This window comes from Schistocerca serialis, chromosome 8, assembly GCF_023864345.2.
Source record: "Schistocerca serialis cubense isolate TAMUIC-IGC-003099 chromosome 8, iqSchSeri2.2, whole genome shotgun sequence".
Taxonomy (NCBI): Eukaryota; Metazoa; Arthropoda; class Insecta; order Orthoptera; family Acrididae; genus Schistocerca; species Schistocerca serialis.
The window spans coordinates 558,534,688-558,555,337 of NC_064645.1; the positions used below are offsets into that span (position 1 = coordinate 558,534,688).

General features: G+C 38.0%; 1 protein-coding gene across 1 annotated transcript in view; it reads right to left on the reverse strand.

Moving 5' to 3' along the window:
• Positions 1-20,650, reverse strand: part of LOC126416782 (lysosomal-trafficking regulator) — a 603,504-nt gene that overhangs the window by 273,876 nt on the left and 308,978 nt on the right. Inside the window, exons 27-29 of the mRNA XM_050084644.1 lie at positions 19,781-19,968; positions 12,579-12,752; positions 9,552-9,836 (exon numbers count right to left, since the gene is read on the reverse strand). Of these exons, the coding sequence (XP_049940601.1) occupies positions 9,552-9,836; positions 12,579-12,752; positions 19,781-19,968 (647 nt within the window). The remainder of the gene's footprint in view (positions 1-9,551; positions 9,837-12,578; positions 12,753-19,780; positions 19,969-20,650) is intronic.

Here is a 20,650-nt window from a genome sequence, read left to right on the forward strand (position 1 = left end):
CGTTCGCGAGCAAAAAACAAAACCTTGAAAACTTACATGTGCATATTCCCGCAAAAACAATGGCAGAAAGCGAAACATGTGGAAATTCAATAAACTCGCGCGTCCAAACTCCGTTATTGGGAAGTAAACAAACCTGTGTAAACTCGCATATGCAAATCCCAGTGAAAACAGTGGCGGAAAACGATTCGTGCGGTAAATCTGTAAGCAAATATAAGTGGAAAACTGTGACGTATAAGAAAAAAGATAAATGTGAAAGAAATCCAGCAAAACAGATCGACAAAAGTGATTTCTTTGTTATCGGCGATTCCATGTTAAAAAATGTAGTGGTTCCGAATTGTAAAGTCGATGTTCGCCCTGGAATCCGACCACAGCAGATTGTGAAACATTTCAACAACATTAGGAACACGGAAAAATCCAACCAAAACAACAATGATTCCAACACAAATTTTAAAGGCGTGATAATTCACGTAGGGACAAACTCTATTAGAAGCAGCAGACAAGAAGAAATCATAAATGATATTCGTAATGTAATTCGGTCAGCCAAAGGTTTGTTTACAAGCTCCAGAATTGTTATCAACGGAATTCTACAAAGAAGATCGGTGAGTAACGCGTATACAAACAAAATAAACACCGGCATTAGGGAACAGTGCGACGAACTTGGTGTTGTGTTTGTTGACCCAAATAAATTTCTCGACGACAAATGTCTGGGTAGGGATGGCCTGCACCTAAACAGACTAGGTGCAATGACTTTCAGTAAAATGCTCCTGGATTTATGTAAAATTATAAAAAATAAGGGAAACTAATACGGTCTGCAGGGGGTGACTATCCAAGAATAACATATGCAAACAAAAAACGTGAGTGTAATCGTAATAAGGAAGCAGTTGAACCAAAACAGAACGACATTAAAACGAAAAAAAGTGGTAATGCAAATAGCGGTGGAAAAAATTACTTAACAGTTGTTCACCAAAATATATGTTCCCTAGCAAATAAGACCCAACAGCTAGAAGTGGAGCTGGAGTCTACAGAGTGCTCAGTTGTTTGTCTCACTGAGCATTGGTGCAATGAGGCTGAAATTAATCAGTTAGTCTTGCAGTCTTATAATTTAGCGTGTGCATACTGTAGGACTTCTATGAAGTGTGGAGGGTGTTGTATTTATGTAAAACAAAATTATCAGTATAAGACCAGAAGCGATTTATGTGTAATCAGTGAAGAGCAACATTTTGAACTGGCAGCAGTTGAAATCAGGGACCAATACAGGTGTAGGAATTTGATTATCTTATGTATATACAGATCTCCTAGTGGAGACTTCAATATCTTTTTCTCCAAACTTAATCATGTTCTTGACAAGATATCCACTCCAAAGAACCACATTCTCATATGTGGAGACCTAAATGTGGATAAACTGAATCCTGATTCTACATGGGACTCATTACAAAGTCTTGCTCAAAGTTTCAATTTAGTTCCAATGGTTAACAGTGCAACCAGAATAACAAAATACTCAAAGACAGCTGTTGACCAGGTATTAACAGATTTAGGCAAAGAAAACTGTGAGGTGGTGGTAGCAGAGCTAGGATTATCTGATCACTCAGCTCAAATCATTAATATAAAAGTGACTCCAGAAGAAACAAAGAAAATGCATATTTACAGACGAATTTTTTCTAAAAAAAATAGACATGAGTTTGCCAAACAGATAGCAGGACAAACATGGGACTCAGTATACTCAGAGGTAGATGCAAATGAAAAATTCAAAAATTTCATGACATTGTTTAAATTAAATTTTGAAGAAACATTTCCTAAAGTATTATGTCCATTACCAACAGCAGGAAAAAGCAAGTGGGTCACAAAAGGAATCAAAAAATCATCTGAAACACTAAAGTACCTGAGCTCCATTAAACACTGCCAAACTAATCCTGCTTTCTCACTATTTTATAAAAGATATAGGAAAACATATAGGAAAATATTGTTTGCAGCAAAGAGAGCTCATAACTCCAAAATAGTGCTCTCTGCTGAAAACAAAAATAAGGCAGTATGGAAGATTGTGAAGCAGGAAACTGGTACCAGGAAAATGAATCTGTCAAACTTGAAAATCAAAGAGGAAGGGACTTTAATAAAAGACCCAATATATTTGGCAAACTATATAAATGATTATTTTAGTAGCATAGGAATAAAATTACAGGAAAATTTTCTAACAGCCCCTCAGGTCAAAAAGCCAAATAATGGTGTATCACACTCAATGGTGTTATTCCCTACAACACAGGAAGAAGTCTATAAAGCAGTCAGCAAACTGAAAAACAAAAACTCAGCTGGTCTGGATGAAGTCCCCATTTTTATAATTAAGGACTGTATCAAGAGCCTACTTCCACTTTTAGTTGATATTATAAATCAATCTTTCAAGCAGGGCTACTTTCCAGACTATTTAAAATATGCGAAATTACTACCTCTCTTCAAAAAAGGTGATGCAGGAATAATTGAAAATTATAGGCCAATTTCTCTACTATCATGCTTTGCAAAAATATTAGAAACTATTATGAAAGATAGGCTAATCAATTATTTAAATAAATACAACTTACTGTCTGTTGACCAGTTTGGATTTCGATCAGGGAAAAGCACAGAATCAGCAACAGCACACCTCACAAAACACATTCTAGAAGCATTAGATAAAGGGAACTACACAACAGGTATATTTCTTGATCTAACTAAAGCGTTTGATACAGTAGACCACAACATATTGTTAAATAAGTTAGATGAACTTGGAATTAGGGGACTTGTGAAAAAGTGGTTCCAGTCATATCTAAAAAATAGAAGACAGATAACTGAAATCTCACATATTTCAAGTTGCTCAAACTATATTGTAAAGTATACTTCAGACCCAAATTATGTAAATATAGGTGTCCCACAGGGTAGTGTCCTTGGCCCAGTACTATTCCTCATTTACATAAACGACTTCCCACAGAGCATCAAGCATGGACAAACAATATTGTTTGCAGATGACTCAAATGTTCTAATCAGTGACAAATCACCAGATGCACTAAAAGAAAAAGCCGAACAAACACTAAACAGTGTACGTGAGTGGGCATCCAATAATAAACTAACACTAAATCTTAAAAAAACAAATGCTGTTAACTTCTATGTCTGCAAAAAACCACACTTTAACAACTTTAAGTTAAACAATGAAACTATAGAATGTGTAGACTACACAAAATTTCTTGGTATGCATGTTGACAGTCAGTTAAAGTGGGAAGAACATATTAAAATACTTAGTAACAGAATCGCTATAGCATGCTATGCTCTGAGAATTCTGACTGCAGTTTGTGATACTTCATGTGTCAGATCTGTATATTTTTCTTATATCCACTCTGTTATTACCTATGGAATAATATTTTGGGGAGTCAACAGTAAAAATATTCAAATAGTTTTCAAATTACAAAAAAGAGCAATTCGTATAATAACCAAGAGTGGCAGTAGGGCTCACTGCCTTGAACATTTCCAAAAGCTGGAAATCCTAACTGTCCCCTGTGAATACATTTTTCAAAGTGTTATGTATGTAAAAAAAAATATTGACTGCTATATGAAAAATTCATTAGTATACAGCTATGAAACTAGAAACCAATTCAATCTGCATCTAGAGAGGAAAAATAAAGTTAAAACTCAGCAGAGCTTGTTGTACAATGCTGTTAAATTATATAATAAATTACCCCAAAAAATAAGAGATATTGACACAATCGGACAGTTCAAAACAAAACTAAAATTTTTTTTATTAAATAAAAGTTATTACGCAGTAACGGACTATCTGAATTAAAACATGTAGTGTAATTAAAGTAGCCTGCATTGTAATACATGAGGAAATAATTATGATATGTAATCAAAAATTGTACAGTACTATAAGAAAATTACAAATTACATAAGGATATAAAACTAATTTAAGATACCTCAAAAATGTGTGTAAATACTAATTTTATGTGTATAATTGTAGGTATATTGTATTGTATATGTTTTTGCTGACGAAATCCACACAATGTAAATTGTTACATGGATTAATAAAGAAATCAATCAATCAATCAATCAATATTGTATTACAGCTCTGATGCACAGAATTTTACGTGTAACTGACCATCAATTGGCTGTATAGAGCAGAGTTGATGACTTAGTGGTGGAATACACAACATCCTCGACCTAAAAGGTTGTTTCACAACTCATGTAAGATCCTCATCCCCTCCGCAGCTGCTCTTTCGTGCTTCTGTTTTTGAGCCTACCAGACACTTCCATCAACCTTGGACTTCCCATCACTGCATTTTTGCAGTTAATTGTTATGTTCTTAATGATTTCATCTGAAATATGAAATTTTAATTGGTTGAGAGACAGATATTTAATGCAGCTCACATCAGATTTGGGTTGGAATGTGCAATCAGCACAAGAGTTGGCAAAGCCGATGGAAGTGAAAGTAGCTGTTAGTGGAGATGCTATGTTTGCTGCCAGAATTGTGAATACTGAAGGTTACCAAGGGGAACCCCCTCCCCCTCCCGCCCCCGCCCCCCTCCCCTCTGGCCAAGTACTCTACTGAAAGAGACAGCTCCACACAAGTGATGTGTATCCCTATGCCTTCTTAGTGATGGACAGTGCTCACAACTAAAAAAAGTTATAAAATAACATATCAAATATAAAGATACAGATACTGTGCTGAGGTTTCAGGGATGGCATGCATCTCCTGATGTATCATAACACATTACTCTTGTGAAGTGATATATTGCACAAGCACTTTTTGAGCCGACAAATGGTGATATCCACTGCAAAAAGTTTTCCCTTAATCAATTACATAATCTATTGTTTGGATGTATGTTTTATTTATGTGCATGTACCATAAAATGGATGGATGCACTGTATTTGCAAGTCATGAAAGTGTTAAACATCATACCATGTTTGCCGCACCTGCCAGTCAGGTGGTTTATTCCATATCATAGGGTCCCCCCTTGGAGATACAGTGCAAGACATGGAGGAAGAGCAATTGTGACAATCCCTATGATGTCAGGGGAACAAGAGAAAACTTGTTATACATCCTCTCAATTAGTGCCTGTACAATGAGACTGACTGTTTCTGAATTAGTCCTCATCAATGTAATTGTTGTTGTTGTTGTTGTGGTCTTCAGTCCTGAGACTGGTTTGATGCAGCTCTCCATGCTACTCTATCCTGTGCAAGCTTTTTCATCTCCCAGTACCTACTGCAGCCTACATCCTTCTGAATCTGCTTAGTGTATTCATCTCTTGGTCTCCCTCTACGATTTATACCCTTCACGCTGCCCTCCAATACTAAATTGGTGATCCCTTGATGCCTCAGAACATGTACTACCAACCGATCCCTTCTTCTGGTCAAGTTGTGCCACAAACTTCTCTTCTCCCCAATCCTATTCAGTACTTCCTCATTAGTTATGTGATCTACCCATCTAATCTTCAGCATTCTTCTGTAGCACCACATTTCAAAAGCTTCTATTCTCTTATCGTCCATGTTTCACTTCCATACATGGCTACACTCCATACAAACACTTTCAGAAATGACTTCCTGACACTTAAATCAATACTGGATGTTAACAAATTTCTCTTCTTCAGAAACGCTTTCCTTGCCATTGCCAGCCTACACTTTATATCCTCTCTACTTCGACCATCATCAGTTATTTTGCTCCCCAAATAGCAAAACTCCTTTACTACTTTAAGTGCCTCATTTCCTAATCTAATTCCCTCAGCATCACCCGACTTAATTAGACTACATTCTATTATCCTTGTTTTGCTTTTGTTGATGTTCATCTTATATCCTCCTTTCAAGACACTGTCCATTCCGTTCAACTGCTCTTCCAAGTCCTTTGCTGTCTCTGACAGAATTACAATGTCATCGGCAAACCTCAAAGTTTTTATTTCTTCTCCATGGATTTTAATACCTACTCAGAATTTTTCTTTTGTTTCCTTTACTGCTTGCTCAATATACAGATTAAACAATATCGGGGAGAGGCTACAACCCTGTCTCACTCCCTTCCCAATCACTGCTTCCCTTTCATGCCCTTCGACTCTTATAAACTGCCATCTGGTTTCCGTACAAATTGTAAATAGCCTTTCGTTCCCTGTATTTTACCCCTGCCACCTTTAGAATTTGAAAGAGAGTATTCCAGTCAACATTGTAAAAAGCTTTCTCTAAGTCTACAAATGCTAGAAACGTAGGTTTGCCTTTTCTTAATCTTTCTTCTAAGATAAGTCGTAAGGTAAGTATTGCCTCACGTGTTCCAGTGTTTCTAGGGAATCCAAACTGATCTTCCCCTAGGTTGACTTCTACTAGTTTTTCCATTCGTCTGTAAAGAATTCGTGTTAGTATTTTGCAGCTGTGACTTATTAAACTGATAGTTCGGTAATTTTCACATCTGTCAACACCTGCTTTCTTTGGGATTGGAATTATTATATTCTTCTTGAAGTCTGAAGGTATTTCGCCTGTTTCATACATCTTGCTCACCAGATGGTAGAGTTTTGTCAGGACTGGCTCTCCCAAGGCCGTCAGTAGTTCCAATGGAATGTTGTCTACTCCGGGGGCCTTGTTTCGACTCAGGTCTTTCAGTGCTCTGTCAAACTCTTCACGCAGTATTGTATCTCCCATTTCATCTTCATCTACATCCTCTTCCATTTCCATAATATTGTCCTCACGTACATCGCCCTTGTATAGACCCACAATATATACTCCTTCCACCTTTCTGCTTTCCCTTCTTTGCTTAGAACTGGGTTTCCATCTGAGCTCTTGATATTCATACAAGTCGTTCTCTTATCTCCAAAGGTCTCTTTAATTTTCCTGTAGGCAGTATCTATCTTACCCCTAGTGAGATAGGCCTCTACATCCTTACATTTGTCCTCTAGCCATCCCTGCTTAGCCATTTTGCACTTCCTGTCGATCTCATTTTTGAGACGTTTGTATTCCTTTTTGCCTGCTTCATTTACTGCATTTTTATATTTTCTCCTTTCATCAATTAAATTCAATATTTCTTCTGTTACCCAAGGATTTCTACTAGCCCTCGTCTTTTTACCTACTTGATCCTCTGCTGCCTTCGTTACTTCGTCCCTCAAAGCTATCCATTCTTCTTCTACTGTATTTCTTTCCCCCATTCCTGTCAATTGTTCCCTTATGCTCTCCCTGAATCTCTGTACAACCTCTGGTTCTTTCAGTTTATCCAGGTCCCATCTCCTTAAATTCCCACCTTTTTGCAGTTTCTTCAGTTTTAATCTACAGGTCATAACCAATAGATTGTGGTCAGAGTCCACATCTGCCCCTGGAAATGTCTTACAATTTAAAACCTGGTTCCTAAATCTCTGTCTTACCATTATATAATCTATCTGATACCTTTTAGTATCTCCAGGGTTCTTCCATGTATACAACCTTATTTCATGATTCTTAAACCAAGTGTTAGTTATGATTATGTTGTGCTCTGTGCAAAATTCTACCAGGCGGCTTCCTCTTTCATTTCTTAGCCCCAATCCATATTCACCTACTATGTTTCCTTCTATCCCTTTTCCTACACTCGAATTCCAGTCACCCATGACTATTAAATTTTCGTCTCCCTTCACAATCTTAATAATTTCTTTTATTTCATCATACATTTCTTCAATTTCTTCGTCATCTGCAGAGCTAGTTGGCATACAAACTTGTACTACTGTAGTAGGTGTGGGCTTCGTATCTATCTTGGCCACAATAATGCATTCACTATGCTGTTTGTAGTAGCTTACCCGCATTCCTATTTTCCTATTCATTATTAAACCTACTCCTGCATTACCCCTATTTGATTTTGTGTTTATAACCCTGTAGTCACCTGACCAGAAGTCTTGTTCCTCCTGCCACCGAACTTCACTAATTCCCACTATATCTAACTTCAACCTATCCATTTCCCTTTTTAAATTTTCTAACCTACCTGCCCGATTAAGGGATCTGACATTCCACGCTCCGATCCGTAGAACGCCAGTTTTCTTTCTCCTGATAACGACATCCTCTTGAGTAGTCCCCGCCCGGAGATCCGAATGGGGGACTATTTTACCTCCGGAATATTGTACCCAAGAGGACGCCACCATGATTTAATCATACAGTAAAGCTGCATGCCCTCGGGAAAAATTACGGCTGTAGTTTCCCCTTGCTTTCAGCCGTTTGCAGTACCAGCACAGCAAGGCCGTTTTGGTTATTGTTACAAGGCCAGATCAGTCAATCATCCAGACTGTTGCCCTTGCAACTACTGAAAAGGCTGCTGCCCCTCTTCAGGAACCACACGTTTGTCTGGCCTCTCAACAGATACCCCTCCGTTGTGGTTGCACCTACGGTACGGCTATCTGTATTGCTGAGGCATGCAAGCCTCCCCATCAACGGCAAGGTCTATGGTTCATGGGGGGGGGGATGTAATTGTGATGTTCCGAATATTGAAGCAATTGGACATTGGATTTTTACTCTCAAATTACAGCAGTAACTGCAGCAGTTCAAGAAACAAAGTTTAATCAGAAGAAGTTAGCACATATGCTAAAACAGTAAGGTGAGCGTGATTGAATAACTGGAAGTCTTAGCTCGAGATCAGATATTACTTCGCCACTTGATACCACCACAGTAAAGAAACAGCAGAAATTGCACAGTGTTGGACAGCAGTTGCAGCAACTTCACAAGTTCTTTGGATTGCTAGCCTGCCCTGGAGATGTGCAGACTTCTGAGGAATAGTTATACAAATAATGAATGCACAATGAGAAAGACTAAAGCTGAAATTTCACCAGAAAATTTTTAGTTGAGATATGCAATGTTGAAAGTGGACATGTGATGCAGTTGTTGGATGTGGTAATGAAAAAAATATATGAAACGTTAAATCTACTGTAATATTGCAAGTTACTCATAGTAATATGATGTAGCAATTCTGGGTATTACAGCAACAAAGTCAGAGAGAGAACAATGGTCACACAAAGGTCAAGGACATCACTATTGCATGAAAGCTAACACTATGCACTACACTGACTAAATTTGTTAGCGTTTATGTAATTTGTCCCAGCAAACAATGTATTTCTCCACAACAAATATGTTTGTTTGGTTGCTTGTATTTTTTGAGTTTGTAGTCAAGTTAGAAAACTGATTTCATCTCATTTTCACAATCAGCTTGCAAGTGCACCACCTTAATATCGATGAACTCTCCAGGCACATGTTACCATTATACACTTCAAGGCACGTTTGTGGAAAGCACTTAAAACTTCTATTGTAAACTCACAAATAATGAACACCTAAACAAAGTCAAAATGAAAGTTATAAAACCTGACAATGATCAGATCTGTATCTAAATGACAGAACAAACTGATTTGATGAGATTTGATTTTCAGTGTGATTTAACATCAGGTATGTTTATTGTAATCACTAATACGGTTTATTTCATTCTCGTGAAACACAACTTGCATCAAAAAAGTAAAACTGAAATAAAATTAGGGTGAGGTGTGTAGGGAAATTTAAAATGTGCGATTTTAGGTCAACATTTGTAAGGAAATACAGTACAAGAAAAAACTATATTTCTGTACCTTGCAAAAGAGAAGAAGACTGTCAACAATGTGGGTGCGGTTCATCTGCGCAGCGTTGAACTCCCGGTAGGGGTGGTCGTCCCTCAGCAGGACGTGCAGCGCTCGCAGCAAGAGGCCAAGTGCCCCTGCAGGGCCCCACGCTGCCCACGCACCCGCCACAGCCCGCAGCACGAATGAGTTGACAACAACTGCGTCTGTGTTTGCCAGGACCGTCACTCGTGTTGGCCCATTCGCAGCACTGGTATAACCCAGCACAGGTTTGTCACAGCATGCATCCAGGACAGCCTGCACAGTACAGAGGATCCTGCATTATAGTGGAGGGATGTATTTAACGCAAAACAAAGCCAATTCAATTCAGTACCATGAACTCATTATTGTAAAACAGTTTTGTGCATCAGTCACTATGTGTTTTGATGATTCACACCATCATCTTTACATGGAGAGTTTTGTAGTTACAGTCTTGATACTTATGTGGAGCACATATGCCTTTTCACACAGCAGGCCAAGTGTAAAGCAGGTTACATTTCATCTTTTGAAAAGAATTACAATAAAAAAATATGCTGCATACTGCTATTTGTTGCACTTGCTCTACAACGTACATTATGTTCACACTCTGTTCAGCAATGTTCTGAATCTGGTTTATGTTCCTGCTGACCACACGATGCTTCAACTGTGTGTTCCACAAAATTCAACTTCCACCTTTTCCTCATGAGCATCATACGAACACACTGTGCTGTGTCGTTAAATTCAAATTACGCTCAAAAATTTGCAACATCGTGAAAAAAACATCGGATTGGTCACCAGTACGTCGGTTCCACAGGAGCCATCCAATAGTGTGTGAGGTAGTATGAGAACAAAGCAGACATTCAGTCAACATGGGCGCAAAAGGCGTAATTGTGTTCCCGCTTGGAAAACCAGCAAAACTTTTAAAATGGGCAGTGGAGGAAGGATCTTTCATTTCTATAGGTCGTGTGCTACTATTTTGCAACCTAAATGTGGGTGCAGAGAAACCGACAGAACAAAAATTGAAGGCAAAGACCATGCATGTAATTCGAAAGCTGTTGGTGAAGGAAGGTGAAGTAATCGAACCAGGGTATGTAACTTAATTAATTAATGTTGTAGTGTGGTGTCTTTTGTAATCTGTGGTTGAAATTCATATTTTCATTATTTTATATGACTAATACTTGTTACACTAGCAGTATTATTGGAAATTATTTGTTGTGGGAGCAAGGAAATCAGTGTTGTGAATGAGTAGCAAAGTGGCACAATGTAAACAATAACAACAACAAAAGCATCATTGTGTCAGCGATAATGTTGATGTTAATCAGATCTAGCATGACTGATGTGATCAGCGTATGTAAAGTTTACCATTTTAACTGGTTGCATTCAGAAATTAATTTGACTAATGATAGACATGGATTTAGACAGGCAGGTAGACTCCTATATATAACAATAGCAAAACAATGGATCTGCAAAATTAAAAATCCTTAATATTGCTTTGTTGCAGTTATCTTGAAGATATTCTGAGTTTGAATACAATAAACTTCCTTAAGACATAACAGCTTCCATCCACAAATCAGCATGGATTTAGAAAGCATCACTTGTGTGAAACTCTGTTTGCCCTTTTCTCACGTGACAGCCTGAAAACCATGAATGAAGGATAAAAGGCAGATTACATATTCCTAAATTTCCAGAAAGTATTTCACGTGGTCACCATGACAGACTGTTAATGAAAGTTCAAACATATGGATTAGGTTTCCTGATACACGAGTGTCTTGAAGACTTCTCAAGTAACAGAATCCAAATGTTGACCTCAATGGCGAGTGGTCATCAGAGACAAAGTAGCACCACAAGTGCCCCAGGTAAGAGTGATAGGACTGCTCTTGCTCTTGTTCCCTATACATACAAAAGATCTGATGGACAGCATCAATCTGCATCTGTTAACTGGTAATGCTGTGGTGTAGGGGAAGGTGTCATCATTGAGTGACTTACGGGGATACAAGATGACACACAAAATTTCTAGTTAGTGTGATGAATGGCAGTTTGCCCTGAATGCAGAAAAATGTAAGTTAACATAGATGAGTGGGAGAAACAATCCTGTGTGTTGTTTTACAAAGTCACATCAGTTAAATTTCTAGGTATAAAGCTGCAAAGCTATATGAAATGGAACAAGGATTTAAGGATGGTAGTAGGGAAGGTGAATGGTCAATTTCAGTTTACTGGGAGACTACATATATAACACTAGTGTGACACATTCTTGAGTAGTGCTCCAGTGCTTGGGATCCCCAGCAGGTTGAGTTACACACAAATATTACTGGGATGATTCATGAACTTAAATGAAAATAACTGGAGGGAACATGAAGTTCATTTCACAAAACACTACTGAGAAAATTTAGATAACTAGCACTGAAGCTAACTGCAAAAGAACTCTACTGCCAATAATGTATCTTTTGTATAAGGACCACAAAGACAAAGTAAGAGAAATCAAGGCTTGTACAGAGGCATGTAGACAGTCTTTTGTCCCTCACTCCATTTGTGAGCGGAAAATGAAAGGAAATCACTAGTACTGGTACAAGGCAGTCTCTGCCATGCACCATACGGTGGCTTGCAGAGTATGTATATAGATGTAGATGCAGTATTCTGAACTTCCAAAAAACATTTGACTTATTACCACATGTAGAATTATTAACAAAACTGTGTACAACTGAGGCATCAAACAAAATTTGGAATGGTTCAATGATTTCACAGTAAGAAGAACGCAGCATGTTATTTTCTCTCTGGAATGGGGATCAGGTCTCCCCCCCCCTCCCCCTTTTGCCAGACTCATCCATTTTGCACAGTGCAAAGAGAAATGATTAATGACACCAAAGTGAGTGAAATACTGCACTTTTTTATATCTACATCTATGTCTGTATTCTGCAAGTCCCTGTACAGTACCTTAACTGATTAAATTTTCAACATCCATGTGCATATTTATCAAATAATACCCATTAATTTACAATCCATAGTTTGTTACAACAAATTTACCTTCAACAGGTAAGGTCCAGCACTGCATCGAGATGATCTGAGAATCTTCAGAAGTAGTTTGTAGCTCTCTTGCCCCACAAACTGTGTGAAGAGCTCGCAGTCTCCCTGTGCCACCCTGAGAAACAGCAACAGTGCCTGGGCCTGCACCTCCTCAACAAGTGTTAGCTCCACCACCTGCACCAAAGTGAGAGCTGATCATCATCATCATCATCATCATCATCATTTATTATTATTATTATTATTACTACTATTATATTATTATTACTATTCCTCTTAATGTAATAAATCTCAATCATATTTTCTGTCTGGCAGAAGGATTAATAAAAAGGGTTAGTTTGTTAGACAGTTTTGTATTCCACATTTTATGATTAATTGTGATGATGTAGATGCTGTCATTTTACATTTGTATTACACATACGTATATAAATATGGCTACATGCAGACCTTTTACAAGCCTTTTTCCCTTTTTTTCATAATTCAATTGAGAAGTAGCAATCCATATCCATCACCTTTTACATATTGTTGTACAGTAGGATATAAGAAAGAGCAGGAAAAAAATTTTTTTTCAGAACAAATGGAGATGACTACATGGGGCACATCTGCTGGCTAGACAGTGATCTCGTAGCTGAATGTAAACATGGATGGCCCAAAGTACAGACAAGTTGTGGACTCCTCTCGTCAGACTATGAAGGAGGGAAGCCAAACAAACACAACTGATTCAGCACCTTGACAAAATTGTGAAATAAATGTAACATAACTTCACAAAGAGATGTCATAACACCTTTCAGGATACAAATTTCAGGATACAAATTTTCAGGATACAAATTTCACATAAAGGAACACTCTGAAACCCTGATGTTGAACATTAGAGCAGATGAGAACACTGACATTCGGTCACCAGTAGGGATGGGGGTCTAGAGATGTAGGGGTGGGGGTGAGACTGGGGGTGGGGGTGGGAAGAATGTCACCATCTATATAAAATCTCCATCATCCGCAGGCTCATTCTCACTGTCCGGCCATGCCATCTGCATTACAGATACTGACAGAAGACCATCTATATTAAATTGCAGGATGCTCTCGTGAATTTAACAAGTTGTGATGAAGCAAGCTGGGATATTTTTTCTTCCCCTCTTGTTTTGCCATCTGCCTCCTTAAATTTGGTTTTCACTTTTAACTACTTACCATTAACATATGTGAGTATAATATGCATTTTCATAAAAGAGAAAGGTTAGCCCTCGGTTTTAAAGAATATCTACATCTACATCTACATCCATACTCCGCAAGCCACCTGACGGTGTGTGGCGGAGGGTACCTTGAGTACCTCTATCGGTTCTCCCTTCTATTCCATTCTCGTATTGTTCGTGGAAAGAAGGATTGTCGGTATGCCTCTGTGTGGGCTCTAATCTCTCTGATTTTATCCTCATGGTCTCTTCGTGAGATATACGTAGGAGGGAGCAATATACTGCTTGACTCTTCGGTGAAGGTATGTTCTCAAAACTTTGACAAAAGCCCGTACCGAGCTACTGAGCATCTCTCCTGCAGAGTCTTCCACTGGAGTTTATCTATCATCTCTGTAACGCTTTCGCGATTACTAAATGATTCTGTAACGAAGCGCGCTGCTCTCCGTTGGATCTTCTCTATATCTTCTATCAACCCTATCTGGTACGGATCCCACACTGCTGAGCAGTATTCAAGCAGTGGGCGAATAAGCGTACTGTAACCTACTTCCTTTGTTTTCGGATTGCATTTCCTTAGGATTCTTCCAATGAATCTCAGTCTGGCATCTGCTTTACCGACGATCAACATTATATGATCATTCCATTTTAAATCACTCCTAATGCATATTCCCAGATAATTTATGGTATTAACTGCTTCCAGTTGCTGACCTGCTATTTTGTAGCTAAACACCAGATCTAATTTTGTGCTTAGTTTTATGTATGTAATTGATTTTCTAATTTATTTTGAGTATTCCTAATTAGTAACTTTTGTTACAGGGTGAAATCAGTAATTGTTTTGTAACTTAAATTCTACTGTTGATGTATAAACAAATATAAATTCTGTACTAATTATAAACATTTGTAAACTATTGTAGCAGTATGTGTAGGTTTGCCTGCAAACTATTAATGAGGCTTATGGAAAGTTAAAACAATAGTGCTCTGGACATATATAACTGTGTATTATTGGGGGTGTTGTGAACAGTGAAAGTAAACTACTGTGAAACGCAACTGTGCACCTGTCAGCTACATTATTCAAAGTAGTCAGTGTTGTACTTCCACACCCCATTTTTCAGCCAGTATCACAGCACAGTACGTCAACACTGAGGACAACAAACGAAGAAATAAAAGAAGGCAACCATCATAAAGTGTCTACAAGCTGCCACTAAATTTGGCTGTCTGAGGATGAGTGGCACACTGATCATCTGTGCATGAGGAACTGGTCTGCCCACGTACAAGCTGTACATCTTACATTCTGGGTGCCTGTGTCATAGCTACTAGGCAAATACAAGTACCACCTTACTGGCTGTATGCTACTCAGGCTGTCCTTCATGTTGTTACTGAGTCTTCTGCCTACACGCCATCTCGACAACCGTCAACAGGGGCATGCAGATAATCACTGGTGTAGTACTTTTCAACATGCAGAACTGAATATGCTTTGTCTTTTCAAAATTGAGAGAGAGAGAGACCATTTCCTGAAAACCACTCAATAACACTTTTACTTTTAAATGCATTATTTACCAATTGGTCTGTTGTAGTATGTATGTCTGGGCAGACAACAACACTTTCATCTACAAACAGAACACTTTCTAGATTAGATCGAAAGTCATTTACCTAAAGTTGAGAGTTGTGAAACCCCATAACTTATATCCCACAGTCAGAAGACCCCTGGATCCATTGGCTGAATTATTAAGTATAACTTCAGGCATTCTTTTTGTTAGATATGCCATCAGTTCCATAAAACCTCATATTATTGAGGAGGATATTGTGATTAATAGAATCAAATGCCTTAATTAGGTCACATAAAATACCAAACACTCTTATTTTGTTATTTAATGCTTGTAAAATTTGGTGAGTGAGCATAAAATGTCATTCTTAGTTGAGTAACTCTTCTGAAATCCAAACTGTTATTTATTAAGTATATTACTGTCACTCACTTGAGATACTACTCCAGAGTACTGTAATTGTATCTCTTTTGTAAATGTGGCTATTACATAGATTTAGGGGATAAATTGGTCCTTTCTTATTAACTTTGGGTAAGTACAACTAATAAAAGTGTTTTTCAAACACAATGTTTTTTCTCTTGAACAACTTGTACCTACACTTTTTGCTATATTTAAGAAATGATTATTAAACACAGCTGTAACTTATACATTTAAATTTATAGTGATGCTATCCTGTTCTGAAACCTCTGGTTCCATCTCTCATTTCATTACATCAATGTTGACTAAAGTCTGAAGGTCACTGTAATGGTTCCACCTTTGTTATTGTTTACACATGTTTACTTTATTTAATTTCACATAATTGGCCAATTTTAACTACAAAACTTAATACATGCTGTGTCTAAGAATATGATGATTATTTCTAGTATGACTACTGCTGTATTCAGCACACTTACACTTTTATGTATACGTGCTAGCTTTCAGAACTGTCACATGCACTGCTAAATAACTCGATATATTACAACAGGTTGGTACCTAAAGCACATGAAAATGTCTCCTAAGGTCAAAGTTGGCCAATCCTGTTAAATTAAATGAAGTAAATATCCGTAAACAACAGCTGAGATAGAACCATTACAATATCCTTCAACAAATATGCAGCTTTGGTATCCCACATAAGGCACGTGATCTGTTGTCAGGATTACTGATTTTTGACATAAAATGTACATTTCTCAATTTCTCGAAAACTTTTCTCATTAATTTTGTGCAGTTTTTCTGTTGTACAACTATTGCAAGATCTTTACTTATTGCTGCCAACAGATACTTTAATCCCTCTAGAGATTCATGGCCTTTTTACACAGATGTTTAATGTCCATTCTCAATGTTTTATGAGGAAAGCTATTTTCAAATAACAATAAGAATTTACCAAGGAATATATCGAATTTTGTGTCAGCATTCTGTCCACTGTAAATTTCAGTCCAACTATTCTTAAAAGTGTAAGTCCTGGAGTTGTTACTTATTCTAAACGATTCCCACTGAGGGGAACCTGAACTATAAGTGATTATTTTACTTACCCTAACTAGCTGTGCACCATTATCAGAGGGAATTTGTTACTGGGTATACAGTCATTCTTTTGCTTTGGGTTATCAGAGTTCTATTGCCTTTATTCATGTCGGAAAGTTAATTACTGAGATGAAACTGTAGGAATCAAATAAGGTTTTCAGATCATTTTTCCTATTAGAATCCTTCAGAAAATCTATACAGAAATCGCCACAGACAATTAACTGCCTGCTGTTGTCCGACAGGTAGCTTAGTAAAATTCGACGACGGAAAATCCATGATGGAATGTAAAAATAATAAAAAAGGATAGTCACTACTCACCATATAGCAGAGATGCTGAGTCAGCAACAGGCAGAAAAAAAGACTGTCAGAAAATGAGCTTTCAGCCAACAAGGCCTTTGGCAGAGATAGAAAACACACACACACACACGACTACAATCTCAGGCTGCTGAGGCCAAGTAGCTTAGTAAGGAATCCATACACAGTTACAATTAAAAGTAAACTATTTTTCAGTATAAACCCCAAAGCACTCACTTCTATGTGCTGATCACTACAAAATCTACACATTTCGATTATTTTGGACTTGGGGTCTGCCTTCCTATATGCAACAACTCCTCCTTTTTCCAAAATGGTACTGCATGTATAAGACAATAGAGTGTAATCTTTTAAATTTAACTTCTCTAACCCATGGTTCTGAAGTGTTCAGATATGTAAAGGATGTCAATCTCTTCAGAAATTGCTAAATTTTCCAAACAGGCAATAAGCTCTTTTACTTCATTATTTAGTGCTCTAATAATTTCAAAAAATAAGCTAAGCTTGCTTTCCTATGACTCTTAACATTTTTGTTGGGTTCTCCTGTTACTGCGTTACTTCTTTCACACCAGGGTGCTTCAGTCTTTAGCAGACGCGGCTCGTGGTTTCTATACTGGGGAAGGCTGCGGCATTTATCAATCGGAGCGAATATAGACCTCTGGTTACGTTACAGATTAGTCTGACATAAACAACTAAGAATTCAGGGGGAGGGGGGTGGGCAGATCACTCTCTACCCATAATTTTACGTACTGTGTCTTCTATAATCAGGTATTTATTAAATATCATTAGAGGCTAACTTCGAGTTAAAATCTTTGGTTAGTGTTTTTATACATCATCATTACATTTTCTGACACTTTGCAGCAAATCATATGAAAAGACGCGTTTCGGAGAGATCTTTAATGCGATGAATGTTAACTTTGCGGCTGCTTAATATTTTTGGTGTTTTCAGTTCTAAACTTAAGGCGTTTATTGTAGTTTACCTCCAAAGCTCGAAGTTAAATGTTTTTCGCTGGAATTATGTTTTTTCACCTTTGCGTGAAAATTCTTTAAGTCAGTGATACCAGTTTCAGTCCAGGCACTGTCAGTACTATTTGTACGAAGACAGGTGAAACAGAAAAATGCATTTTTCACTTCACAACCACACAACCACTCGGCTGCATCGTACATTGCTCTATTAAAACTGCGGTTGTATCCTTGCCTAGATTTGCACTGTTTCTGTTCTTGATTGATCGTTAGATCGGGTCTGGGTGCACAAAGTTCTTTCACTTGCATCCTATGGTCGTGTTCCAAGTTTTTACCTATTGAATTGCACACTGAATTCATATTGCGCTGGTTTCACAAGCAAGTAAAACTCACTAAAATCTTGCAAAATACACTCCGAAAAAGAAACTTGCTAATATCACACGATATCAACAAAAGCAGTCAGCATCAGCAAGAAGGGAAAGTAAAGTCACGGGACAAATTTCGCGCGCTTTGTCCTCTAATCACTTATGAAACTCTCACTAGATGGCAGTACTGTTGTTACGGTTAGAGAGCCTGTAGTTACGGTAGTCTAGTGCACTCTGGCGGGATATTTGCAAACTTATTCTAAATGTGGATAAAATAGCCAATGGTAGAAACAAAACAACAATGTAAAACATTATCAAAACAATAATACTAAACTTCGATTAATGACGCATCGAAGCGTAGTAGAGATGTGCAGAGACAGAGATTGGATAGCGAAGTTTCGGCCACTCTGCATTCCTTTATTACATAGATAGTGGAACGTGAAAAACGTGTGGTGGTTGGTATGACACCCTTAGGCTGCAAGCTCTGAGCCTTCGGGTCGCCCATAAAGAGCGCCCATAAAGACGTTCCAAGGCGCAGCCTAAGCACTACTAACCGTTCCGAAAACATCTATCGATACAAACAGTTCCAAAAACGTTGACCGTCGTTATTTTAATCGGAATGGGAAATGTGCGAAATTCTTCCTGATAATTTAAATTTTGTAATATGTTCTTGCGAAATTTACTTTAACATATATTTTGGGACGGCTCCGCCTCAGAGCCTTTAATTACGAGCCGCGCCTGGTCTTTAGTATGATCTAAAACAGGTGTCTCTCTGACACCAGTAACCACAGGGAATTTGCTCTGTATGATAATCTTTGATTTTAGTTTGACAGTCCAGCTTTTTGGAATGCAGTCTCATTTGACATTCTGCACATTTTTCTCCCATCTGCAATTCATATTCAAACTGGTGAGCTCTGCAGCTGGATTTCAGAATTTTCAAATTTTTTTCATACCTAGAAATATCCATTTTATCTGCAAATCACATTTCTCTCCACAGCACAATATCAGACTCTCAACAGATGACAGAGTATCTTTTAAGCTAAAGAAAATTGAAAGCCTGCTTTAGAAACATGCTACAATTCAATAACAAATTTTGTGAAGCAAATCAAGCAAGTACATATTCTTTGACGACTGCTTCAGCATATAGCAAACACAAAGCAAATGCTACAATGCACCAAGGTACACTCTTATTTGAAAAAGAATCACAGCACAGATAAACGGGGAGGGGAGGGGGGGGGGGGGGGGGGAGGGAGAGAGCCTACAATGAGTCCAGGTACTTGGAAGTGTACCTCACAGAGCCACAGAAAAGATTTCAAAGAATTCTGAAGGCAAGGCATGCAGCTACCCACCCTTGCAAGCAGGAAGAGGAAGACAGGCACGCCACCCAGCAGCGTTGCAGCGGCCAGCAGGCTGTGATGCTGTATCTTATCGAGCTTCGAGGCCAGCAGCATGGGGGCCATACATATCGGCACCTGCTGACTTGCTCGCTGTTCTATTGGAACACTGCGAAATGACGGCTGCACTTGGAACAGTGGTCCTGAAACAAACACAATAATACCATTTACTATTAGCTTTAGCAGCAAAATATTTAATTCTTATGTCAGATTCTATATATATTATAAAAATAATTGTACATATGTATGTATGCATGCATGTATATTTGACAACTCCCACTAAACCATCAGACTAATTTCAACCAAACTTTGTACAAATACTACTTACCATATGGAAAGATATATTGTGGGTGTAAAAACTGCCTGCCGTCAGGGTGGGGGTGGAGGCAAAAAAGGGTTTGCCATAGAAGCATAACACAGGAATTGTTCATCTTTGTGGCCACACTGTCCACAGTTGCTTTATAGTTATTGGAGGTATTTTACACCTGTCTTTCCAGCTGTCATAAAATACGTGATTCTGTCACTGAAAGTGTATTGTTTTATTGAAATAAAACATCATCAGTGTTTTGTAAAGAGAGATATTTACAAACTGACTTTCTTTCTAGCTGCTAAAACAGTTCCTTAAAAAAGATGATGATTTTAATTGTGGTGTTTCATGCCTGGATTTTCAGGAAACACCACTTGCTTGCACGTTTCTAAGTTCTTTGTTCTTTATTCTTTATTCATTTTGGCACTGTTGACTTCGGCCTAATGCCATACTGCTTTGTACAACTATGCACTTCTCAATGAGAAAACATGCCACAGTATATTGCCACTACTGTCTGT